At 41.5% G+C, this 27031-nt stretch overlaps 2 protein-coding genes across 4 annotated transcripts in view; one reads left to right on the top strand and one right to left on the bottom strand.

Annotated features, from left to right (window-relative positions):
• The first annotated feature begins 351 nt into the window (after positions 1–351).
• Positions 352–16347, top strand: LOC134169379 (lamin-L(III)-like). 3 transcript variants are annotated; one of them, XM_062629865.1, is made up of 12 exons: positions 352–994; positions 5289–5445; positions 6511–6636; positions 7543–7713; positions 9050–9175; positions 9284–9504; positions 10204–10426; positions 11100–11207; positions 12055–12171; positions 12262–12366; positions 12496–12566; positions 14725–16347. In XM_062629865.1, exons 1-11 carry the CDS (start codon positions 597–599, stop codon positions 12535–12537), a joined length of 1794 nt encoding a protein of 597 aa, XP_062485849.1. In that variant the 5' UTR covers positions 352–596; the 3' UTR covers positions 12538–12566; positions 14725–16347. The 3 variants fall into 3 exon arrangements, with proteins under 3 accessions (XP_062485849.1, XP_062485858.1, XP_062485866.1); XM_062629882.1 differs by lacking the exon at positions 352–994 and adding an exon at positions 4583–5079; XM_062629874.1 differs by lacking the exon at positions 12496–12566.
• Positions 16348–18188: 1841 nt separating this feature from the next.
• Positions 18189–27031, bottom strand: part of SH3GL3 (SH3 domain containing GRB2 like 3, endophilin A3) — a 49796-nt gene continuing 40953 nt past the window's right edge. The window contains exons 7-9 of the mRNA XM_062629915.1: positions 24452–24555; positions 23096–23223; positions 18189–18988 (exon numbers count right to left, since the gene is read on the bottom strand). Of these exons, the coding sequence (XP_062485899.1) occupies positions 18783–18988; positions 23096–23223; positions 24452–24555 (438 nt within the window). The 3' untranslated portion in view covers positions 18189–18782. The remainder of the gene's footprint in view (positions 18989–23095; positions 23224–24451; positions 24556–27031) is intronic.

The following is a 27031-nucleotide window of genomic DNA, read 5'->3' as shown; positions in this document are numbered from 1 at the left end:
AGGTTCCCTTTCCCCTTCCGCTTTTTCTTCTGCTTGCACATCAGCTTTCAGCCCTGCAGCACTGGGATGGCTGACAGCCACCACAGCACCAACCTAAAAGGTAAAACCGCCCACAAACAACAAAACAAAATACAGCTGGGACTTGCTTATTTTCACCAGCTGAATAAACTGCAAAACCAACAGACAGAACAGTGGAGCCCTGACGCAGCAGCACTGCTGGAGTGCGAGCATCGCTGTCATGCACCTTCCTAAAGCTTGGGATTCTTTTTCACTCCGACCCCTCGCCCCGGTTTGTGAAAACGCGGAGATGCTGTCGGCTTCCCCTGACAGCTCCTTCCCCGCCCTCCCCGGGCAGCACCATTGCACTGGTGCGGTGCAGGATGCAGCAAGGCACATGTGGAAAATAAGGAATAAAAATTAAAAGGCAAAGATCGTTTCCTTCTCCGCACGGAGGGCCAGCCGCGGGGCGCCGGCAGCAGCAGCCCTAGCCCTTTAAGCTGCCCACCCGGCCCGCAGGCCGCGGCAGCTGCTGGCGGCTATTTATATGCGGGAGGCGGCGGGCGCCGGGCGTCTTGCGTGGGGCGGTCCCGGCAACGATGGCGGGGCCTGGGCAGGGACTGGAGGCTGGTATGGCCACGGCTCTTTCCTCTACGCCGGTAAGCGGGACCCACTCTCTGGACCGTGCCGCCGCCTTGCTGCTGAGCCCTACGCGGCTAAGCCGGCTGCAGGAGAAGGAGGAGCTGCAGCGGCTCAACGATCGCCTGGCCGCCTATATCGAGCGGGTGCGGGCGTTGGAGGCCGACAACTCGGTGCTGCAGCAGCGGGTGGCCGAGCAGGAGGAGGGCACGGACCGGGAGCTGAGCACGCTACGTCTCCGCTATGAGGCAGAACTGGCCGACGCCCGCCGGGCGCTGGACGACATCGCCATGGAGCGGGCCACGCTGCAGGTGGAGCTGGGCAAGATTGGCGAGGAGCACCGGCAGTTGCATAGCAGGTCGGTGCTCGGCCCTCCTGCTGCTGCTGACGGCCCTGAGCAGAGCTCTCGGGGGCGCAACCTAGGGTTGCCCTTTTCTGGGGCTCTTGCAGGGTCGGGGCTGTTACTTGCCAGGAGCTGTGTGTTGGAGAGTCAGTGCTCTAGGGTGTTTGGGTCATGGCAGTAGTAATACCCCAGAGGTATGTCCCTGCGGGACTGGAGTGTCTTGGGTCAGGAGAAATCCTAATTCAGTTCTGAGGATGAGCTGTAGGGATACCCCTGTGAATGCCTCCTACTGTAGTGCTGCTAGGCTGCTTTGGCACCTTCCTGTGGTGGGTATGGGGCTCTCCCAGAATTTGGGGTATTGGGTAGCCTTATAGGAACAGTACCCCATGAATGCATACCTGAGTGGGTTTGGTACCACACCTGTGTTTATAGACATCTAAGTTACTATGCTGGAAAACATCTAGTAAATTATGGTGGTAAGAGTCTGTATATGCAGTTGGCTCACACCTTTCTTGGGGTGGCTTTTTTAGCTCAGACATTGCTTAGAGGGGAAGATGTAGGGAAGATTGTTCTGTAAGCAGTCTAACTTACCTGGTACTGTACAGAAATTGGCCTAGTAGCTTTTAGGTCTGTATTTATATGCCCTGGGGATGAACTTCCTGCTGCTTCAGGCTTGACTTTCTTGCAAGCTGTGTATCCTGAGCCTGGAATCACTTTGCTGTCTAGTCTCACCAAGCTTGGAACAAAAGGGTGGCCCAATGCAATCAAATCCTTTTTGAAGGCAGGAAGAAGGTGGGTAGTGAAGGGGAGGGAGCAAGTGTCCAATCGCAATAAGCTTCCTTCATGGGAAGTGCTGGCATTGATAGTTACTTTAATCCTCTATTGTACTGCTAAATCAATCAAAGACTTGCAATAATTTGTGTGTCCACAGGCCCCCGAAATCTTGCTATAAGCTTGTTTCATAGCAACTTTAGGCATCAGCTTTTTAGTGCTTGTATGGGGCAAATGCTACCCCTTCATAGGCTCATAAGACTTAAGTAGCTGTTCTAGTTGGGAATAAAATGTGGTTTTACTCTAAGCTTCTGTTTTCAGCTGCTTAGAAGTTCTTGGGCTTGTCTTATTCATGCTGGGTTTTGGCTTGTAAATCTGTTTCATAAATCTAACCAGCCACTTGAGTGGACAGCGAGGAAGAGAGGTAATACCAGTTCTAAAACTTTGCTGCTGCTCATGGTGTTTGTGTAACTCTTTGTTTATAAAGCTTTAGGCTTGGCAGGTATGCAGTTCTCTGGACTAATACTTTTTTCTTTAAAGTAACTGGTCTTAGAAGTGGTTAAATTTATAGTCCAGGAAATTATACATGCTACATGCTGCTTTCTGAAAGGACTAGGCTGAGTTCCTAATACTAACAAGTGTTTTCTATCTGGGCTGCCTAACTGCAAATGTCTCAGATGACTTGGAACAAACTACTTTGAGGGTATCATGCCCTTTATATACACACCCTTTAAATAACCTGAAACTCTTGCAGGATGGAATGTCACCAGATAATTTCCCAACAGCATTAACAATTGGCTCCTATTAATCAGTGGTAAAGAGATGTAAAGCTTCAGCAATAATGAAGTGTGCTTGCATTTCAGCCTCTTCTTTACTAGTTACACAGTGGTAATTGAAAGTAGGCCAAAAATGTTTGGGGAGGAGTTATGGATAAGCGTATCAGTTGGTTGAATTCAGAGCCTGATGAAGGTCAAAGCAACTACAGTAGCACAGCAGGGAATGACAAGACCAGTTTCTGCATTAGTGACTGTAGGTATGCGTTTTGCCACTGACCTGACATATGTGGTATAGCCAGCTGAAGCAGTAAGAATGAATTCTGCTAGTCCTGTTCATGTCCCCAAGTCTTGGCAAATTTGTTTCAAACATATGTGAACTCTTCTGGTAAAATTATTTAAATTGTCAAGATAAAGCATATGTTACATCATGACTTACAAGGAATGGGATTGGCAGTGCCTCCAAGTTGTTGCTTGAAGTTGATAGCCAATAAGCCATGCTTAGTACTGGAATGGTTTGTGTATGAATGTTGTAGAGTATTGTAACTGTCACTGCTTGCTGCATAGTAATGTGGTGTTCTGACCCCCAAACTTGGTTTAAAAGAGTTGTAAGTCTTCTTTTCAAAGCAAGACTTATGAAATTGCTGTACTTAAGGATGAAATGATTCATTTCGGTGTTCTCTGTAAACAATATTGTCAGGAAAGAATATAGGAAATCTGAAACTGGCTAAGGCCTTGTATCAGGAAAGGGGACTGTTAAAACACAGATACTAATGGAGTTTGTCCTGAACACACTTTGTCATATTACTGTAGGATGAAACAGTCAATATTATAATTATGTGGTGTTATTGATGTACTTGTTGATACCATAACTAATACAGTGTTAGCAGAGGTTCCAAAAGTAAGGTAACTAATACCAAGAAAACAAAGAAACCTGTAAATACTAGAAAAACTATAATACATTATTATTATTTCCATTGTTACCTCAGTAAAATTACTTTTTTATTAGAGTCTGAGTAAAGAATAAATAACTTCTAGCAAAACATTTGGGTTTACATCATGAAGAATGAGGACATAATCAACCAATGTCTGAGTAGCAGGGCTAGAAAAGGCCTTCAAGGACCTGCTGTAGCCACATGCCCCAGGCCTGTGTTGGAACTAACCATACCTGTATATCTTCCAGCAGATGTTTGTGTAACCCTTTTCTTAAATTCCAGATGATGGAGATTCCAGAATATCCCCCCAGGCAATATGATTCAGTGTTGAACTACTGTTAGTTTCCTCTCCCTAACATCAAACCTGAATATTCCTCCCTGCAATTTGACTGCAACTTCCTGTCTTTTCCACAACAGACATGGAAAACAGATTCCCTTCCTCTATGCAGCAGTCTTTCATGGATCTAAAGACTGTTATGTCTCCTGTCACTTTTCTCTTCTCTAGACTAAACAACCCTTAGTTTTTCCAATCTTTCCTTGCAGTCTGAGCTTTCTAGAGCTGATCAGTCCTGCAGAATGACTTTGGACTGTCTCCAACCGGTCTACTCAGTTATCAACTGGAAAACTCATTGTATGAATTGTCACAACTCGGCCACTTGGCAGAACTCATTTTGCTAAAATTGAACACTTTCGTCTTTCCAATCTCAAATCTCAGATTTGAGCAGGTAGTCAGACTCTGGATTAGTTAGGCAACTGCGAGGATTTTGGAAGCTGGAGCAATCTGGGGATCACCCCTTTCTCCGACAGGAACTCGCTGTAGGCCCAGCATTTCTCTACTGTGGCACCAAGTCAAACTGGCAACTTGAGCAGGTTTGACCATACCAGTGGTACCTGAAGGCTCTGTGTCTGTGTATTTGCACAGGAAGATGGCCCTGTTCTTAAGGCCAGATTTCTCTTGCTCTATAATTCTGCTATGGTGCGAAGGAGGGAAGAGCTCCCTGAGGGAGAAGGGTCCCTTGCACAGGTGCTGTGAGGGAGGGTGGTTGCTGCCCTGCGGCAGGAGCTGAGGGGCTGTAGGAGGCCCATCTCCAGCTGGAGATGTGGGGCTGACCAGGGCTGGGCTGGTGGGCTCCTGGGGACAAAACTTCCTGTGTGCTGTGGGCAGGAGGCAGGTTGCAGGGGAGGAGGAATGAGAGCTGTGGCAGCCAGAGCTGTGCTCTGCCTCTAGCTGCAGAGCGGGGTGACTTTGCCCCTCTGTGAGGACATTGCCTCAGGAAAGTGGGCTGGAGCTGTGCCCCGGCTTGGCACCCCCCTGTGGGGGGGCAGTCTGTGTGCTTGTGCCTGCCTGGTTAGTGACACGAGGGGCTCGGAGCCCTGGTGAGCTTTAGTGGTTAAGAGGCACCTTGCCCGCAAGCTGGTTGTGGCCTTTGCTGCGGAAAGGAGGTGTTTGTGAGCGGCGGCTTCAGCGGTGGCAGGTCACTGGTGAGCTTTGGCTTCAAGTGTGACTAGGCCTTCCCTGTGGAGACAGCGGCCTGTGCTGTCCCTTCCCTCTCTCACTTGCAATGCCGTGGAAAATAGCTGGCTTCTGCATAGGATTTGCACAAAACGAGATGGAAAATAGGTCAGAAATCTTTCTGGTTAAACAAGTGATGCTTGTCTGAGGGCCCTGTCGGGTTTGTTTTACAGCCTACCCTGTACTCTCACTGCAAGTGTTAACTGACCTCCCTTCTGTTTCAGTTCTGCCACAGACCCCCGTGAAGGTAAACACATTCAAACCCAACTTGCTCCCTCACGAGCTGCAACTTACAAATGTAAAACTTTCACTTGCAGGAATTCAAAGAAAGAAGCTGATTTAAACCTGGCACAGGCTCGTATGAGGGATCTTGATGCTCAGCTGAACGCGAAGGAAGCTGACTTAGCAACGGCTTTGAGTGAAAACCGCACTTTAGAGAATGACCTTCATGAATTGAAGGATCAAGTAGCCACTGTAAGACTTGTTTGTGGAACTGCAACTTTGCTTTTGTTCCTGAAGCTTTTACTTGTTTTTTTCCCAACTAGTTAGATTTAAAAGCAGGGCAAGGCTGTTACATATGGCAATGACAGGAAGGCAGAAAGACTTCTGAGATCTTGCTGAAAGCAAATGCTACTGGTGGTTAAGCCTGTTAAAACTTCCCCCTGTTGTTGGTACCTTTAATTCTACTGTATGACCACAGTATATAATGTTTCTTTTTCTAAGGACAAAGCAAGTTGAAATGTGTTGTACTGCTATAGCCCCTGTAGCAGTCTCTAACATGTCAGTAAAGGAAGCATTTAATGCTTCAGTCTAGGTAGAATACATAAAAAATTTAGGTTTTTAGGCTCTAGTGGTACTAAAATGAACCGAGTTGCTAATCTAGCAATGCATTTTGAAGAACATAACTTTTCTATCTTCATGCTTTTAATATGATCACTGAAGAAGCTAGTATCAAAATTTTAGGATGAAAACTTAAAATCCAAACTAACCCAAAACAAGCAACAAACTTGTATCGTTAAAGCAGCACACTCCAGCACTGGAAGTGTATAGTAGTTTATAACCATATATAACATAACCTTTATATTTTAACATATATTTGTTATATTATTTATAACATATGCAACATATAACCTTAATATTTGAAAGTTTTTGCTTGTTAAGCGTCAAGCAAATGATATTGGGAGTTAGTGACAAGTTTGGAATATGTAGTGTTATGAAGGGGAAGAATGTATATGGATGGTACAGTTAATCATAAGTCTGCTTTGAGGAGTCAGACTTAGTTGGTGGAATTAAGGGCTGCTCTGTATTTGCCTTGGGGGAAATCTGGTCTACATAACAATTAGAATTCTTCCAGTTGCTTATATGCTTGATCCTACTGAAATAAGAACTTAGAACTTAAACAACTTTACTTTGTTTTGTGATTGGTGTGGGAATGAAATTGACCTGTAGTAAGTTGACTGTCTTAGTTTGGAAAACTGACCTTTTAATTCTTACTATCTTCATATTTCTTTCTTTTTTCTTTTTTTTTTTTTTTTTTAGCTGGAGCTGTCACTACAAGATACCAAAAAGCATCTCCACAGTGAAATGTTGAGGAGGGTGGATCTGGAAAATCACATGAAAACTCTGCAGGAACAAATGACATTCCAGAAGCGCCTTCATGAAGATGTATGTTTTGGCTTATTAACAAGGATTTTTTTTTTTTAGGTGCCTGTGATCCCTGGATGCACTTAAAAGCAATGTTAAGATGTGCTTTATCCTTAAAAAGGTAACTAGCTGAGTCAACCTGTAACAGTCCATCAGACAATAAAACCCACCTAACTAGAAAGACTTCAAGAAGGTACACAAGCTCATATTACCTGGCATAGTACTAATAGGCATTTGGAATATGACAGTTTTCTCAGGCTGCACTTCTGAAGGTAACTACAACTCCAGTATACTACTTTGTGCAACTGCAAATGCATATATTACAGTTAAATGATTCCAGATGTTTACTAGAAGCCTAAAATAATCAAAAGTTAAATCTCCTTTTAATAAGCAATTTATGTTCCCTACTTCCTTAACAATTATCAAAGGTGTCTGGTAACCTTCGTGTAAGAAGTTGGTACATAGAACTAAACGTGAATGTAAACCAAATTCCTTCTGACAGAAAGGAATCTGTGTGGCTTAAGCAATAAAGAATTTGAGATTCTCTAATCAACTGCTATGAATTAAAAAATAAATGAGGTAACAGTGCTTAAAGAAACTGAAGTGTATATGCATGTGTTCTAAGTGAAGAAAAGCACAAAAAGCCATCTAGTCCAAGGAGTAAGTCTTAAAATTAAATACTAACTACTGCATTTATTAGCTTAAGCAATTTTGGCAGTGAGTTAGCACAACAGCCCAGTGCAGCTAGCAAGGTGGAAGTACCTGACCTAATGGATGAACATCCAGGGTCTAAAGAAAGGTGGATTACTGTGAACTCAGTGATAAATCTGCTTCAATACTTGATGACTTGTTAAGATGGTATAGTAAGTTCAGTCTCAAATCAAACTGTATTGGCTTGCTTATTCTCTGAGAAATTTCTTCTTCTAGGAGCTCAAGGAGACAAAAAGAATCCATGAGAGCAGGATAGCAGAAATAGAATCTGGCCGTAGGAGAGAATTTGAGAGTAAGCTCTCAGATGCTCTGCAGGGGCTCAGAAAACAACATGAAGAGCAAATTCAAGAATACAAAGAGGAACTGGAAAGAACATTCAATGCAAAAGTGAGTCTGTAAAAATGCAAATATATCTTAAGTTCTCTGTACCTTGATATGATTAAAGTCACACAGTATAGTATGATGCAAGACTGATGGAGCCCTTGCATTCAGCGTGGAGCTTCTTGGCATAGGCTGTTATGGAACTTCAAAGCTGTGTCAAGTTTGACAACAGAACCTCTACAAACACTTGGTCCCAAACAAAACTGGTTCAAGCAGAAATATAGTCTGTCTGGGGAGTGATTAGGAATGGATAATGTGATGGAGCTGATCATAATTCAGATTTCTGACAAATCTCAGAGCTTGTCTGAAAAATCCAGGAACAAGTTGTGCTATGTTTGTATTAAGTAATTTCAGTGTTCTTGAATGAAACTTGATCTACTGATTAAAGTTTTACTAAAATGCAGGAAACAAGGTATTCTTACAGCTCTACAAGAGCACTTTTTGTCCCTTCTCAGTTGCTAGTACTGGGTAAGGGGGAGAAGGTGGATGTGGAGGTGGTTTGACAGTTTCTCAGAACTGGTCTGTCACTTGTTTTCCCAGCGTTATCCACAGGCACAGGAAAAAGTATTACTTAAGCTTATACTTATTCTGGATGGGTAAGATACCAGGGGTTTCTGGGTTGATTGCAGTGTGTAGTATTGTTATCTTAAGCCGCCTTTAATACTCCAGTGCAGAATCATATGATCTGCTACTTTGAACAACTACACATGTTCACTTCTTCCTGGTTCTTCTGGCTTTCTCTCCAGCTTTTTCACCCCCAACTTTTATGCCAACTCAGTGAATTCCTTTGGATGCTTCTGTCCAGGTTTCCACTGGAAATTCTGAGCGCTTATTTTGTAGGAGCATGGCTCTAATTTATCCTTTCTTGGAACAAGTCAAGACTGAATTGTTCTAGAAATAGCTCAGTGCTGATTATAATAATGCAGGAACTGTTTAAGAAATAGAGCTCTGGGGGGAGAGGAATAGTTTGATAAGCACACCTAATATCCTGTAGCCTCATGCCTTGACAAGCAGCTTCTGAACATACTCCCCATTTTTCTTCAGGAGAATCGATTTACTAAATATCTATACAAAGTCTTCATGCATCTGTAACTGAAATATCCTAATCCTGCAATTTTCACTACCTGATTATTGCTGACTTTTTCTGACATGAATGTCAAATTTGTGTAAACCTCCCTGAAAAGCAATGAAAAACTTTCTGACCTGGACTTTATTGGTATCTGCACACTTAAGTAGAACATAATTATTTCCAGATGTAAGAGCTGGAAATCACTTGGTTTTCCTTTCTTATTAAAAATACATGGTTGTAAGCAACTCATTACTAATAGTGACTTATCCATAGATGGAGAATATCCAGCAATCTGCAGCAAAAAATAGTGACTTTGCCAATGCTGCTCGGGAGGAGCTGATGGAAACAAAGCTGAGAGCTGATACTCTGACATCTCAAGTTCATCAGTTTCAAAGCCAGGTACAATCACTTTAATTTAGATACACAATTCAAAACATGGGCCTCTTCTCTAATTTTCAGTTATGGTTTTAACTCTTTTTTTTTTTTTTTCCATCCCTGTAATTTTAGAATGCTGCTTTGGAGAACAGAATAAGAGAGCTACAGGAGATGCTGGATTATGATCGTGATCTCAACAGGAGACGTTTGGCTGAAAAAGAGAAAGAAATCATGCAAGTCCAGCAGCAGGCACAAACACAGCTGGAAGAATATGAGAATCTTCTAGATGTGAAACTAGCTCTAGATCTGGAAATAAATGCCTACAGAAAGATGCTGGAAGGAGAGGAACAGAGGTAGGCTATGAGAAGATATACATACAAACTTTTTTCATCCAGCGTCTCTACACTAACTCACCATATATTCTTCAGAATGTGAAGGAGGCAGGAAGTAAATACAAAGTATATCATTAGTGCTGTAATTTAATTCTTGAAGTACAGTATTCTGTAGGTGGTGTTTATAATTCCCATCTACCACATGGGGCAGTAAAATGAAGTAATTTGATAAACCCAGCTGATAAAGCTCAAAGGTCCATCAGACATCCCTCAACTTTCTCAGTTTTTTTTACTAGATCTTAGAAATAGATCAAAGTTAGTGGTCAAGCCTCATGAATGAAATGAGAGATTGTATCAACTTCAAACTATCCAGACACTGTCTGGTGAGAACAACATGAACTCTTAATATATGCTAAGAAGGGTCAAAAACTTAAAATTACTTCCACTAAAGACTGTGTCTGTAGAGACTATAAAGAAATACTTACTGCAGTTGGGAATCTCTTATCAGCAGAAGCTTGCTATGGACTCTAGGGCTGGGGCTGTCTTCCAGACTTAAGAGGATACTTGGCTACTTTTGCCAGTAAAAATAAAATCTTACTCAAGACTTGATGGAAAGCTTGGATATAGGAAGCTGTTGGGCTCGGCTATAGTGGGAGAATAGGAGTGAGAAGAAATAGGCACATCAGATGTACAAGTGAATATTATCTGACTCCCTTCTAGGCTAAAGCTGTCGCCCAGTCTGTCTTCACACAGCATTGCAACTCCAGCAACAAGTCAAGGGCGACAGCTCCCACATGGGAAGAAAAGGAAAATTAAAGCCAGAAAGAGAGCTCATAGTACTGGATTTAAGACTGTTCAACATGCTTCATCTTCTGGAAATGTATCTATTGAAGAAATTGATGCAGATGGGAAATTTGTTAGGCTTAGAAACAACTCTGACGAGGTACTGCTGTTCATTCAAGTCCGCATGGCCTTCGTTATAAAGTACAACTGCTTGTGAACCACTTTGTAGTTTAGTGAGAGGTAACAGGGAAGAGTACTGCCAAAAATAGATGACGTGGGGGCTCCTCAGCTAACCTGGCTGCTGTCAAGAGCAGACCAGAGACTGACATTTTTATTATTTATTTTTTTTTTTTTTAGTACTGCAGGTGTTCTGTTCACAGGGCTGTCTGGGAAGTGCTTTTGGGTGGAGGGACACTGGTAATACCTTCAGTTGCTTCTCACCAGATTCAGGCTAGTGCTACCAGAAATACTACTTATCTTTGATGAACTAAAGGTACTTAGTAAATCGGATAATGACAGCTTATTACTTAAAAATGCTTAAAATGGTTAGCATGTTCAGTAAATCTGATAGTACCTACTCTATGCAGGGAGTTTATTTAACCAACTAGATAATTGAGTAGTTGAGTTTGCAAATCCAGAATTACTGGAACTAATCCTCAGAGTTCCAAAACTTGTGGCTAGTAGCTTAGCCACTTCAGCCTTCCTCAGAATTGATCAGATTCTTGTATGCTACAGGAATGGGACTAAAACTGGTGCTTGAGTATAGGAAGAACCTTGCACTTGTATGGTATGGTGTTGGTGTGTAATGCTGACAGAAATTTCTTGTCTTGCAGGATCAGCCACTACATGGATGGGTGTTAAGACGACATCTTGAAAGTGTGTCAGATGCAACATACAAATTTCCTTCAATGTTTACTCTTCAGGCAGGACAAGTAGTTACAGTAGGTAGTGGTTTTGTCAAAATTACTCGGAGCTCTGTTCTTATTATGTTAGGTGGCAATAGAGATTCGTGTAATAAGGAAAACCAACTTGAAGTGCCTAAAGAACTAAAAATCCTTATGTTATATGGAGAGGGAGATAGGGCAAATCCTTGCATTAACTTGGTCTGAAATGCCAATTAATAGTTCTTTAAAGCTAGTCCTTGAATTAAACTTTGATCATCTCGGATAGGGAGGTGCTGTTATTGTGAACAGAATCAGTATCCTCTGGTTTATTTTTAGGCTTCCCCATACTCCTGTGTTTTGATAGAAGTTGGGCAAACTGAAGGCTATAGTCCACTACAGATCAACAATTCTGAGCTCACAGTTCATGGTACTAAGCTAAGTGCTGGCTTTAAAATTGTACTCTTAAGTACACTTAGATAGTGATCAAAAGAGCCTAAACTCTACACTCGATCCTCCAAATTCTGTACAAGTGTGCTCAAGAGATCTGTGAGCGACCTAAGGCTAGAGGCTATCTTGTATACACAAATTGTTGGCTTGAGTATGTCTGTAACTATGGCTCAAATGGTGTGTATGTCCAAGTAAGCTACCTCTACATCAGGTAGAAGGCATTGACAACAGCCTTTTCTGCACCAATTGTTTTACAGTCTTCAGTAAAAAAACCTTCTCAGACATTATCATCATTATTGGTCATCCTGAAAAGAACTAACCTGCCAGGGAGCAGAGTAGTTTGGTTTGTTACTGGCTGTCTCTGGTATTGGAATACTTAATAGTTTTATATGCTAGACAGAATCCTAATCTAACTACAAGTGAGATTCTTCAGAAGCTTACTCTAAATATGTTACAGATCTGGGGTGCAGCTGCTGGCGTAAGCCCTGGTCCTAGTGATCTGGTCTGGAAGTCTCAGAGGTCTTGGGGAACTGGGTATAATATTGGTGTTACACTCATCACAGATGATGGTGAGGTAAGTGATAGTATATAGCTTCTACTGTCCAAACACCACACTTGCTTGTGCTTAATTCTTATTCTTGTTGGCAATTCAATTGTGTTCTAGGAACTTGCAGAGAGGAAGATAATGCAGTTACCCAGGGAAGCAGGTGGTGAGCAAGATGATGATTATGAAGAAGTAACTGGAAGTGAAACAGAGTTTCCACCTCGGGTAAGCTGCCTGAAGTTTAAATACATGTTATCAACAGTCATTCAATGGCCATTTCTTTTCATTACTGCATGAAATACTTCCCTGAGTACTATCCATAGCCTACAACTCTAACATTTTTCTTGATGTCAGACCAAAAGAAGAAGAAAAAAGAAATGTTGTTTGGTTTCATGATAGTGGTTCCTGTGAGCATCTTTAAGCAGGTGAGATGGTGAGAATCACGCTTGTCATCTCATAGAAAACTTGCTTCACTAATAGTGCTTGCATGGCTTTGCATCAAAAGTGGAGTTGATGTTTTGCTTATTCTCTGATTGAATATGCTCAATTTGAGTTAATTATTTGGTCTCATTACTGACACACTGAAAAATGAGCTTTAATGTCTGTTCCATCTCAATATCTAACGAACTTAAAAGCTCTTATCCCAGGAACAAAATGCAAACATTAACTATAAATATATTCTGTGGAATGAAGCGACTTAACTGACACTCCAAATGGTGTCCCTGACTGGCTGTTAAGATAAATTCATAGCGAAGAAACCTTGGATTTCCATTCAAAAGTATTAAAAGGCTGAAATCAAAATTCTTTGTGTATTGATTTAAGGCCCTCTTCAATTCACACATGAGTTTGAGGCACTTCTTTTACAGCTTATTTCCAGAAACAACAAATACTTTGCACAGCAAAGTAAGTAAATCTCAGTCTTTTTTCAGTCATAAATACTCCTTGCAATACTTTCCAGGTGGAACTTCAGCACAGAGGCAGGTCATGCTAATGGAACTAATCTAGTTAAATAGAACAAGCATGTTTTGTATTCAGTATACCTGCAGCCCTTTGGCTGTAACTTGCATGTTCTAATGGCCTGTGAAAGATTCTAAACCCTCCAAAGGTCTTTTGACTAGCCATGTTATAAGTCTGAACTTCTGCATATTGGACATTCCTGTGTACTTTGATGTACAACTGGTCAGTACCTTTAATTGTTGAAGTTGTCTAAACCAGCACTAATACAAGGGCTTTAAATTGGTCATAACTGAATAATTATGGGCTGTACTTGACTTGTTGTTTCTTGACTTGAAATAGCACCAAATCTCCTTTGCTAGTACAAGCTCCAAGCCCCTATGTGCAAGGGGTTGCCTAGCTAAAAATTCATTCTTCCTGCTGACATGGCATGTTAAGCTGCCATAGGTCTTCCTAACTCTGATCCTACATGGTTACAAGGACTGGCATCTTACCGCACCAGGTCATTTCCTAGATATTTTCCAAATACACCTGTTTCAATTTAAATTATAAGTACCTTAGTACTGTCTTTCTGAAGATGTACCTAAGAACAGGTTGTTACTGCCTGCTGCTTAACTCTTAAACTTGTCCTTCTTCCAAACAGACAGTCTGGGTAAATCTCTATTACTACAATACTGTCTGTTTTAAAGGATGCTTATCAGTACCCTGTATGTTCCATTCTTGCAGTATTTTCAGTGCCTCACTGAAGGAGGGTGAGACCCTGTTAAATAGGCTATTGAGAAAGGTTCTATAATGCTATTCTGGCCTTTGCATTCTTAATACATAGCATGCACCAAAATGGTTGAAGTAACACCAGTGGAAGCATTAGGCTTATGAAAAGACTTAGTTATACAAGATTCTTCTCAAGTTTAGAGTAGGGCTTCTCCTCAAGTGTTTTCTAAAGTCTCTTTATTTGAATTGACTAAGATGGCTTGTTCAGCAATCGGCAATGGAGAGCAAAAGTAACTTTTTCCCATACACCTCTGATCTGTTTTATCAGCAACTTTACAGTGCAGTTGTGTGCCATTTAGGGTAAGAATCAATTCTAGTATTTCTACTCAAATCTTAATGTCATTCCTATCTGCTGAATTCCTATCAAACTTTTGTCACACAGCTTCTGCTGCATTGGTAGCACTGAAATAATGGTGGCGTAGTAGAAAATAGTTCAGTTCTTGCATGCAATAAAATAATGCAAAGAAAGCATGCTGTGCTTTAAAGGAAGGCAAGGCTTCCATGGTTTTTGCTTCTGCTTTTACCATCCTAAATAGAGTAGCATGAATCTGCATGCCAGTGAAGTTTTAATGAGGTACTGATAGTGGGCTTAATGACCTTTCATTAAAGAAGGCTTGGGCTCATGTGTTGCATGGACTCAAATTCTTAAAAGCTTTTATTTTCCCCCCAACCCCAAACCATCTAGTATAGTTCAGGTATTGCCTCTCTTGAAAACCTGCTTTGCTATTAATAAGTAACTAAATCTATAAAATGCTGCAGTTCCCCACATTCCTATATGAGGAACAAGTAGGTAACTGGCAATAAACATGTTTGTACACATGCTAATGAGCCTCATGTCCTCATTTTTTATTTCTGCAGCAAAATGAGGATACCAGCTGTTCTGTCATGTAATACGGAGAAAACATCATCTGAAAACACTGTCAATCCCAGGTGACACAGACTGTGTGTTTTGGCATCTTATACAGTATTTGAAACTTGGAATTTGCATCTCCCATCTGACCTCTTTGTAAGAGATACTGTCAATAATATGAAGTTTCCTACCTTCTGATAGTGGACCCTGTCTGTGGATTCACTGATACAAAGAGCAGTAGAATACAAGCTCCATGTGAAGTTAACCTTTACATTAAGACAAGGGTGTGGTTTCCATAACCTGCTGAAACAGAGGAGGGTACAGAGTTTACAAAACTTATATATATATATATATGCTCTAGAAGGATGCTAAATACTTAACAATGACTATGGGCTGCCTCAGTTTTCTTAATATTCTAATATGGTGTTTCTCCAAAGGTAATTTGTTTCAGGCCTGAGTGGGAAAACTATATGGGCCACACCACATCCTAGCTTGCACCTTGAGCAAGTTTGAACTTGGCTGAAAGTAAAACACTCTCCTGAAGAGTGCTCCTGAAATGTTTCCTGTTCAGAGCCTGATACTGAAATGAAAACTGGTCTAGATCACTGCTAGAGAACTTCCTAGAATGAAACACTTAAATGTTAAAAGCAAGCTGTAAAAATATTCTTGTCTTATTTAATGTACTGTTCCTGTAATCTAGCACTTGGAAATCCACCAGTGTCAGTATTGTATATGTCTAGATACAGTATATCACACATACAGCTGTATCAACCTTAACTTGGAAAGATGTACCCTGTAAATGTGAAAAGGCATCTCATTCCAGCAGAGAAGGTACAGTAACTAGCAATATTAGCACTCATTAGTCCCAACGAGCCAGCTTTATAAGGGGCTAGGAAAAAAAATTGCTGAGAAATTGTACGTAGGAAGCACCAACTGTACTAAAAGGTACATCAAAAATATCTGCTCTTGGAGTCCTTGTGTACCAAATCTCTGTGCAGTCTGCAGTACTACTTTGTGTGTCTAATGGGTCAGTTGGGGGACTACTGTCTACTGGGCCAGTATGTAATTTATTGTAACTTGAATAGCTGTATTCCATGTAAAGCCTGACCTATAGCCTTCAAACTAGGCAGTCAGCCTCTGGGGTCACTGCATTCAATTATTCCTAGCCTCTTTTTACTAAAATGCTTATGTGCTGACTCTATGGTAAAGGACCTTGATGATGAGCCACATAAAGCACAGCTCTATTTAAGAGTAGCTGAGCTTATGGATTTCTCCAAATGCTGGAATAGGTTTTTGACTGCCTCTTCCCATGCCAAAGTATTCAGTCTTAAATTAAGACCTGTTCTGTGTTAGGATGCAGTTTTAAGATAAGGCTTTCGTTATACTAGCTTAAATTCTTGTTAATTATTTAAAAACTCTAGTCTTCAGACATCAAGAGTAGATGCTGGTTTAATACTTGCATTTTAGCAGATCTGGATTCTTGTTGCACCTTATGCAAGGTTATGGCAGCAGCTATTTCTATATTTATCTTGATTTCTTAAACTTTTTGTAACAGATTTTTCATGTATAGAAAAGCAGTCTTGGACTTTAATATTTGCAGTTTAAATAATAAAGTTCTGTTTGTTCATTGATCTTGAGTGGCTCAAATGACTTTGAAGCAATAAAACCTGGTGAGTTTTCCCTGCAGGCTGAAGAAACCTTCACAAATGCTGTGCTGCCCTGTTTATATTTATCACTCTGTTCTTCAAATAAAGTTGAACTGCTATGGACTTGATGCAGGAGGAATCCTCACTGTTTCAAATGTGAAGCCTCTTTAACAGCACAAGGGAAAGATGGTATTAAGCAACAACTTTGATGTATTTGAACTATTGTGCAGGTCGTGATAGGAAAGTATATCTTATTCGGTAATACCATTAGTGGCCCAGGAAACAAGACCTACCATGCAACCTCCACCATAGTTTATGAAGCTTGCTTCTAGCATGTAATCTTAAAAAGGCACATTTTAAAAAATCAATTTTCAAATCCTAATGTGCACACATCTTGCTGGTAGCAAGCCTGAGACCGTTGGCTTCCTATAATGTCTCTCTGCTTTATTTTAATCAATAGCAGGCTATAGCTCTCTTGACTTGCTTCCAGCTTGCTACTTTTGTAATAGCTACTTCTGTTAGATAAGACACCTACTGTAGCTGAGCAGGAGCTTTATACTAAATGCCAGGCTACTTACTTCAACATGTATTGGGAATTCAAACTGTTGTAGGGGTGTGTGTATATGTAATTCCTTCCTCTAGGGAATCTGGTGATGTAAAAGAGAGATGGCACTGCCTCTTTTCCTGCCTGCTATGGAAAAGGATGACTGCCATGACCTCCCTAATAAATGGGGGTTGAGAAGCAAAAGCAGCCATGAATCTCAAATACCTAAACCCTTGAAAATTATCCCATATATCTTGTATTCAGAACACTGTAGCTACTTTCATTCAAAAATTAGATCAGGACAGTGCTGCTGTAATGCTAACTACATACTTACCCACAACTTCTCTACCTTACATGAGCATAGTCCGAATTCTGAGGTGGTTTGCCCTAAGCAGCGGCTTCTACCACAGCTGCAAAAAATAAGCCTCTGCTTCTCTTGTGACCATTGTGCAAGCCAAGGCTAAAGATGAGAGAAACCAAAATGCATGGTTTTGCTAGCCAGTCAACAGCCACTGTGCTGCTTTCATCGAGAAGTAACTGCACCTGCAATACACATGAAATTTATCCTGCTTTAGGGCCTGCTGTTTCAACTGGATTACAGAACCAAGAGGAGCTTGAAATTCTGAGGCTGAATTAAATCCAGTTTGCCCTTAAAGAGTTCAGCTCCCTTCTCGTCCTTCTCTGCTTGGACAGAGAGCAACTGGCAAAGATAACGTCTTCCTCTGGGGCTGTTAAATTTTCAGTCATTACTACATCTGCATTTACTAAGCAAAGCAAGAACAGGCTAACAGAAAACCAAACTGATACCATCTTCATTGCTTGACTGCCTACCTTGAGTCACTTTTTTACACTGTTTTAGTTAGAGCCCATCTTTCCACCTCATGTTCTCTTTTTCCTCCTCCTCCATTTAAAATAAATACAAAAAGTGAAAGTATATTGACTTTTCATTTGCTTGCAACAGTCAGATACTCACCTATTTATCTCAATGGAGTGCTATACAAACCCTGTGGCACTAGGATCAGTCTGGTCTTAAGTCAAAGGCATGTTTTTCTTATCCTGCTAGAAGAAAATTTTAACAGACATGATAAATGCTACACAGTCATAGGGAGAGAGCAAGATTATTAAAAATCCAGTGGCTGGGGAACTAGTCCTTTGGCTTTATTAATGCATTTTTAATCTAGCATTGTTTTCTTCACTGAAAGCTCATATATTTAGCAAAAGCGACCTCCAGCTCCAAACCAAATGCGAAAACTGTAACGAATAGAAGCAGCAACCACTGGTCTTATCCCACAGAAATATTTATTCAGTTTGGTCAGTAAATTATAGGAAGTTTCAATGCTGAGAACTTGTACTTAGTACAACAACATCATAATATTGACAACAACCACTTCTGTCTTTTGTCAACGTACAATGTGAAACATGGATTAACTTGCTCACAATAAATTACAGTGTGATAGATGGAGAGAGCTCAGTGACATCGGTAACTTAGGAACTGGTTACAGTTAGCTTCACTTACAGTATTTTTAAAAATGGTTTTCCATAGTAAAGTCATTGCAGCCGAAGATAAAAAAAAAAAATCCACAAACAATAAAAGCAAGGAAATGCAGTTTTGGAGCAACAGTGAGCTACCAGGAAACACTCCATACAGTGATCTTCAAGGCACAAAGCAAAAAAACTGGGCATGGGTTTTTTTGCAGGTTGACGAGTCAGGGAAGGTGAAATTTTGTCTGCATATAAAATAAATACATTTTAAAAAGACGCATACAAAAGTCAGTAAGTCAGTCAAATAGCAAGGCTTTCACAGAATGCCACACTGACAGAACACTTGTGAATCCATTTCAGTCATGAAATCACGTTCACAGCTTGAATGACATAATCACTGAGGCAAGGGAACCATCACTTCAACATAATTAATGGGGAAGAAGCCAGACTCTCCATTTAACATCCCCTCATACCAATTTTCATCAATCTGATTGGTCAAAGTTATGATGTCCCCTTCCTTAAACCCAAGCTCGCCTTCATTTTCCGGCTCAAAGTCATAGAGAGCTTGGCAGCAAGGCTGATCCATGTGCATTGAAGAACCTGCCCCCAGCGACAGAAAAAAAACCAAACATATTAATAGAGCTTCACAGCACCCCAAGAGCCCCTAAGCATAAAACAATGGGTCAAAAATGTAGCCCTGCTGTCACAAATTCCTCCCTCCCCTCCTCCCCCATTTTTCCACTGCATTTCACCAGTAACATCTGGTCCTTCTACATTTAAAAATACCACTAGTGATAATTAATTAAAAGCATAATTCTGCTTCTCCCTTAAGTTCAGACACTATTTTATGTCCATCCCTAGTTGCCTTCCCTTTCAAAAGGGTATTTATTTCAAACTGAGAGCTTGAGTAATCACAGCTGTCAAAATCAGTGTAGACTCTTTGGGGTGGTGGCTACACGAATTGCAAGGGCAGGAGTTGAGGAAGCAGAAGAGTCAACAGGAGAAGTGACAATCATTAAAACAAACTGCACTGCAGCACACTGCTACTGCACGAATACCTATCAGAGGGCTTAGAGTCAGTCCTACACGCACACCCCTACAGTCTGGAGTCAGAGGTTCAACTGCAGTTCAGCCCTGACAGGTTTTTAGTTTGAAATGTATTAATAAAGGAAGCATAGAAAAACAGGTTTCACACTGCTGCCATTACAGCCTGGCAACACTAGAACATTCTAGTTACTTACATTAAAGCAGTTAAACCTCTTAAATACTAAGTTGTCTTATTTGGAAGACTGCAACAATTCTCAAACATTCTGGTCCTGCCTCTCTCCCAGCTGTCACACAGGCTAATCATGCAAGCACCTTGAAGAATAATTTTTGTCTGGATAAATCTGCACACAACTGGTAATGCAATACAGATGTAATAGCCAAGATGGTAAAAATGCATGCAAAAATGCCTTTTAATCTGCTAATCATGGTTATGTGTGGGAAACTATTGAAAAGTAACTGTTCAGGCATTTTGTAGGAAAAGGAATTATGAGAAGTCTCTTGAGGAAACCAGATGACAACTATTCTGGTGATCAGTAAATGAGCAGAGGCAAAAGCATCTTTTTAACTGACAATACTACAATCAGGGGTAACATTTGGTGTTAAAACTGAGGAGTAGGAATTATTCTTCTATTTTCTTGGCATGTTCTAGCCTTTATAACAATAGAAGGGAACTGTCCAATGGAGATCCCCCTCAGCAAACCTCCCCAGAACACTCCTGTAACACTGCTGGGCTAGTCCTGTGCCTGGGGAGGGCAAAGGGTAGTGACCAAGTGTTACCAGAACAAAGTGAATTACAGCTACTCCAATAGAATGAAACAGGTGAAAGCTTGGTTCTGGACATATTTTTGCTGGGACAGTCTGAGAAGAAAAGCAAGCTGATGAGCCACAGTTACCCAGCAAACCCAGACTGACTGCGCTCAAAAATAGCTGAGCTATTTTCAGTCTTTGCCAAGGTAGGGCTGGTACCAGCCCACTGGAACTGTCAACAGCAGAAGGCTATGAAAAACTGACAAAGTTCCTTGCCTTTCACCAGCTGCTCCGATGGGGCTAATTTATTTTTGCAAGTTAGTTAATTTCTGACAGTGAGGTACCTGATAGGAGATGGATCACATTTGGTTCATTTTAAGCTCCAAAGAACTGAAACATTTGGCAGCCTGGAAAGGCTTTTAAATAATGGTCACAGCCAGTACAACTGGTTTCACTCCAGGCTGTAGGATCAGTCAAAGTCTTCATTAGAGTCAAGCAGCTGCTGCTACTGTATAATCCAATGAGACAAAGCTCCCCTGACATAGGTAATGGGGGCAGCACTGTCTGACAGGCTGCAACACACACTGTTTAGCATCACAGAATTTGTGACATGATCCCGGCTTTTCCTGTCTGCTGAATACTCACACATCCTTTCCTGTTACAGAGACTTAAGCGAAAGAAACTGCATTCTCTTTTTTTTCCCCTGCAAACAGGGTTTATGTTGATTTGCAGCACCATGCACACCTCCTTAATTTCTCCAGTTGTGGAGTTAACCTGGCAGGCTTCACTGTCACATTCAAAGATGACTTGTCATTAATCTCCAGACCACTCAAACCCGGACAGCACAAAACCAGATTAAGCAAGGAGCTGTCTGTGATTTCTGGAGTGTTACAGGATGAAACCAGAATGCTATTCAATGTTGGTTTGTTTGTTTTCCCCAAACGGAGTTACTGTCTCTACCTGCATTTACACCGTCTTCTATGCCATGTTGTGTATATTATGGTTGCAAAATAACACTGCAATAGTCACAAACAGGAAGCTTGCTAAGATAATTAATCCAAGTCTCTCCATCACAGCTGAAGTGAATAAACACTTAGATGCTTATGCTGTATTCCAGCACATGGCAACCATATCCATGTATTCCATATCATACTCAAACCTGACCAACAAAAAGAAAGGCATGATGCAATGCAGCATTTAAAGAGAGCTCTGAAATGAACCAGATGATGCTCATAGCTGCAGCTGATTAATGAGATTAACACTGAATTAGAACAAAATCACAGATTTCTTATCTGTGCTTAATCAAAGCAACTAAATAATTCACAACATTAAAACCAGGGTTTTGTGAATCTAGCCCTGCAAATGTGTAGAAGTCATTAGGAGTAAATAATGCCCATGTGTTAGGGACCATACAAAGGAAAATACTATTTCTGTTCCAAGAAGCTGATACTTAACTTGAAAAGCTATGGTGAAACACAGGAAAAACCATTTCAACACTCAGAACTGGGCTATGGTAGTTGTGCTGAACGTAACACAGTGTAATTTGAACTGCCCTGTTGATTTCCATGGATCTCCTGTACTAAGACACTACTCACCTTGAGTGACAGTATCAGAGAAAATAAAGGTCTACATTTTGATAGGGTCAATGTGTAAACAGAGGAAATTAAGAATGAAAGTGCTTGTTCATGTAGGATGAAGAGGTCAGTTTTCTAAATGAAAGAAGAGGATAATCATGATGTTATCCCCCCTATCACGTGGGGACCTTAAAACATTTAGCAGTTTTGCTTAAGGAGTCGCCTGGTTCACATTTGTAAGTCACAGACCATAAATCTAATCCATTTCATGATCCTGATTTTAAACAGGAACAGAAAGGTTTCCCAATTTACAAGCAGGGCATATTGACCCCTCTGCAGCGCCACAGAAATCCATATGGATAACTTTCAAACAGGAAGAGGAAAAAGAGAGAAATGATGTCACTGATGGCTGTACCTGCTGGGAGGTAAGCACAGCATCCAGAGCTTCTTAAGGAGGAAAACAACCTGATACATGGCCTTTCTGATACTGTTAGCAACACCAAGCATAGCAACAATTATTACATACATCCTATTTCTCCTTTTCGTCTCTTTCATGGTTGTTTAATTTCTTTTCCACTCCAACAGCACTGAGTGAAGCACTATAGCCATTAACGAGATAGGGCAAAACACTTCTGTTCATGAGATGAGGAAAAGCTGTTTCACTGAGTGGTGTAACCTGACAAATTATTACCATTCACACAGCTTTCAAGGGCTTTCAACAGCTGATATATTTTTTATTTTTTTTGTGTGTAATTGGAACCTAATCAAAGGGAAGGATCCTACTCCCACAACACCAGGTACCCAGTTCATAGCAGTACGAACAGTACTTCAGTTCATAAATGCACACATTTCAGTGCATGCTTCAGGGGACAGTAAAACATGTAAATAAAAATCAGTAAGGGTGGGAGTCACCTCACTGAATTTTACATGGCTAATACTAAAGATCCCAAACTGATCATTTCTGGTCTCAGACCATGGAGAGAAATTAGCATCTGGAGGTATTCCAGACAGTGCTGAACACACCCACCTTATGTGCCTGTCTGCAAGAAATAAGTGTTTTCTGCAAGTGCCTCACACCCTCTCCCTCCTCCCACCCTCAGTGGCAACGCAGAGAACCTGGAAGACCAAGCAGAATGCCACAACTCAGCTTCAGAGGGGTGAGAGAGTGTTGAGAGGAACCTGTTTCACAATTCCATTTCCAAATCTGGGAAACAAACTGAAGTCAGATCCATGGATACTGATGCCTCATGGCTCCGCTGTTCTCATGGTACAAGGAATATCTTGAGGAACAATTTCACAGACATCCGTAGACATGTTAATTCTGTGGCCATAGACTTACCTGATGATTTTATGGACGAACTATAGGCAATCCCATTGTGCTGCTGATTATCACCAATTTCCAGAGTTGTAGTTATTACAGGCTTTGGCTTAAATTCACGTTTAGGCCGACTAGACGCTACATTTATTCTGGAACACAGAGAAGAATGGCAAGAGACTTACCTTGAAGGTAGAAGTAATTTCAGAGCATAAACTCAAGTTCAGTGCTTTGGTGTTTGAAAGGTGGGGAAAAGGCCTGCAACTTTCTGCTGTTTTTGATCTTACGCTTGGGGTAGGGGGTGGGAAGGTTTATTCATTAAAAGCTGCTCAATTCTCATGCAGTATTTGAATTTCAGCAAGTCCCTATTTTATTTAATGCTTTGGTCCTGCTGACAGAGGCATAAAGCTTAACAGCCTGAGTCTGAGGAGTGCTGAGCATCCACAGCTGCCACTGAGTTCAGCAGAAGTTCCAGGAATGAGGTCTCTGGAAAGCTCAACTGTGAATGACATACACAGAAACCCAGCCAGGACAGAGGCCCAGGGACTGCATCTCACACATTGCCTTTTTACTAGAGAAAATGGGAAACAACCACTTGGTCAGCACAACTGTCTCAATACCTCTTTCTGCATGTTCATGTGGCCCAGCTGAGACCTCCTGGTCCCACTAGCCCCTCCAGCTGGGATGGATGGTGCAGAGTATCTACAGACACAGCTACACTTATGCTAATCCCTATGCTAATACTCAGAGCCACCACATCCACTCTGATACCAGGAATGCCACAAATGGTTATCTTGGCTCCACAACTGTTATGTTAGCCTACACTGTGGTGACACTGAAGTCATTTAGGTCTCTTGTTCACCAAGTGTAACAAGTTGATGACAACAGTATTTTCTCCTCTTCTGTTAGGATGACACCAAGTATCTGGGACTTCCATAAGTTCATTACACCACAGCTATGTTCCTCGCCAGCTGGCTATTTCCTTACTCTGCTGGCAGAATTTTGTTATACCCCTTCATCACACTGAAAATAGGCCAACTCCCCAGCAAAGCCTCCAAAACACATCTCGAAATATGCAAGTTTAAATAAACTCACAAACAAACGGAGGCTGTCCTGATTAACCTCCACAGATGTGAGAGAGAGATTTTGCACACACTCAAAGCTTTCTGGGCAAGTTCTGCATTACATTAAAGGCTCACAGTGCAACAAGAGGTTGCCAGGTGGCAACGATTTAATACAATGAAGTCCAATAAGGCACAGAACACAGCAAACGTGCATCTGTGAGATGGTGCTACAAGATCTGTTTCTTCAGTGACTTCTCATATTCATGAACCTCAGCTACAAAAGAGGTCCAAAATTCTTGGATGGGTTCAGTCTCACCGGTTTTGCAGCTTGTTCTGCAGATCTTCCAAAATTTCTGTGGATTGTTTATGGTAATCTAGGGCTGCTTCTACGAACACAGCCAACTGGCTAACTTGTTCTACCTGAAATACAGAAAGGAAAATAGCTGTAAGGAACCTGCAGTACATTTAGCTGAAGGATAAACAAACAGACCTAGTATTCTCAGAAGACCATGATACCTTCTGGAGGCTATTGAAAAAGAGCATATGTGATTCTATCAAAGAAATTGCCAGTTGGAAACTGAACAAAACTGAGGTGTAACTTCTAGTTCACTAACTCAGGGCTGGGTCCTTGAGTCATTTCCTTTCACAATGTGCAAATCCCCTCTGCTTTCAACTTCCAAGCCAGCTGTCTGTCAACACCCAAACCTGAAACATTTAAAAGGACATGACCCCTTAGCAGGTGAAAGTGGGGCTTTTCTGATCAGCAATGTTGGAGGAAATTACACTCTGAGAGCTCTTATGACTCAGACCTATTAGTGTTTATTAGCAATGTTTACAAACTATGGTTCTCAAATGATCTGGACTTACCTCACTAGATGGCAGCATTTATAAACCAATAAATGAAACATGATTTATCTACTTGGATTTGAAAAGTATCAGCCAATCATTCAAAAATATGAATGCCGAGGAAAGAGAGAATGTGAAGGAGAAATCAAAATATTTTCAGTTATGAGGTAACAAATAATCTTATTCCCCTCACACAAACTGAAAAGTTCAAGCTGTACTGGGGATGGTGCAGTAACATATTTTTTGTCCTTTTAAGACAACATTAAGAAGACAGAGCCCAGGAAGTCTAACATGTTTCCATTCCATCATATCTCCAGACACTGGATCACAATAAGATATCCAAGTAAAATGCCTGCAAATGTTTTATGGACCCATGGCAATTCTGTGCTAATTCTGCCAGGACTCCGAGAGCCAAACACTGTCACATAGCATCCAGAAATGAAATGCACAGAACCAAATCAACAGCTGATATAATTCCATCACAGTCAGAAGAGAGTAATGTAAACCAGCTGAGGACGATGCACAAAGCACCTGGGGTCTGGATGGGGTGGTCAGAGAAAACGGATAGACAAGGACTGTCCAAAGAAGATACTAAAAGCCAGGAGGGACATGGAATTGTGGATTAGGAGAAGACAGAAGAAAGAGACACTGGGAAAGAGCCAGAGAAAGCTGAGGGACTAAACGCCACTTCACAAGAGGAGCCTGGGACTGGCTGAGTGGGAAAGGCAGGAAGATGGATCTGATAAGAAGTGTATGCAACAGTGTCTTCATGGGAGGTCTGGAACTAGCTCTGCAAAAACCTGAGAAAGAGATGTGGATCAGGACTGAGCCTGGGAAAGGCACCTGGCAAGGTGGCTGGGAACCAGAGCTCAGAGCACAGACACTGCAGGGCAAAGACACTAAGAAAGGGAGATGTGGAGAATTGGCAAGGATAGGAAGGAAGCAGTTAAGATCTCTGCAGACCCAGTTAGACAAACTGGGGTTAGGCAGCAAGGCTGTAATGAGAAGAATGAGGACAGACAGACAGGGTCAGCATGGAATACAGATGGGTAGGAGCACAGAGTTTTCTTCAAAGGGACACAACAGAAAGTGAGTATGGGGAAAACACCAAAGGGACATCCAGTTCATCCCCTCCAAGTGGTACAATTAGTTATACTAGAAAGTATAACTCATCTGTCCAGTGACCCAACTAAACCATTTTAATCCATACACTGGTTTATCCTTAGTTTGGTGCTCAGTTTGCATTTGACTAATGATAAACTCTCTCTGAAACATTTCTCAGCTGCTTATGCAAGCCAGAATTATAAAACACTTATCACTGCAACCAGGCAACTCATGGAGGCCTAGAGTGGAACAGTGTGCTGCCCTCATGTAACTTGCACTGGTAGAAGATTCAAACTGTTCTAGAACCCGCTGTTAGAAACATGTTCCACCCACTAACGGCTCCAGAGCTACAGGCCAGTTTATAACTGGCCATGACACAGTTGCACATAGAGGGAGAAGTTGCTTGCAGTTAAATACTCCCACTAACTGCTCCCCCTTGTTGCAGTTTGCTCACAGAAAACAGCACAACTTAGTTTGTTTTCTGTGATACTGCACATACAGGGGAAGGGAAAACCATGGAACAGGCCCAAACAGGTCCAGTTCTCTTTGATTCTTTGATCACAGTTCTATGATTACACAGGAGAAACCATATCCTGCTATACCTCTGTGTGTGGAGAGAAGAGAGGATTACCAGGAACGACCACAGCCACTCCTTAGAAAATCTCATGATGGACTTGGACTCTGAGCCAAAGTCCAGGCACCTGAGCCCACACCACAGATCAACTCCATGGAGTAATTTTCTGAGCCAAATAGTAATGATAATGATTTTCACAAGTGAAATATTTCAGACACTTCAGATCAGCAGCAAAGTTTTGACTGTAAGTGAGCTGCAGCTCAGAAAGTGCAGGGTACATAGCCTTGCTCATAGTTTCAGCAGCAGGTCTATGACTACGTTAATTTCCCAACCTTCTCCCTCCCATGATCAAACTGTGTTCTACTCTCAGAT

This window comes from Pezoporus occidentalis, unplaced genomic scaffold, assembly GCF_034315485.1.
Source record: "Pezoporus occidentalis ecotype Australia unplaced genomic scaffold, CSIRO_AGI_Poc_V1 ctg11, whole genome shotgun sequence".
NCBI classification, from domain to species: domain Eukaryota; kingdom Metazoa; phylum Chordata; class Aves; order Psittaciformes; family Psittacidae; genus Pezoporus; species Pezoporus occidentalis.
This window is presented reverse-complemented; position numbering and strand designations above follow the sequence as displayed.

Excerpts from the sequence above, each read along its gene's own strand:
- LOC134169379 (XM_062629865.1), top strand. The coding sequence starts at position 597 with ATGGCGGGGCCTGGGCAGGGACTGGAGGCTGGTATGGCCACGGCTCTT. Across the intron at positions 6,637-7,542 it reads AGAAGCGCCTTCATGAAGAT|GAGCTCAAGGAGACAAAAAG; the intron begins GTATGTTTTGGC and ends TTCTTCTTCTAG. Across the intron at positions 12,367-12,495 it reads AAACAGAGTTTCCACCTCGG|ACCAAAAGAAGAAGAAAAAA; the intron begins GTAAGCTGCCTG and ends TCTTGATGTCAG.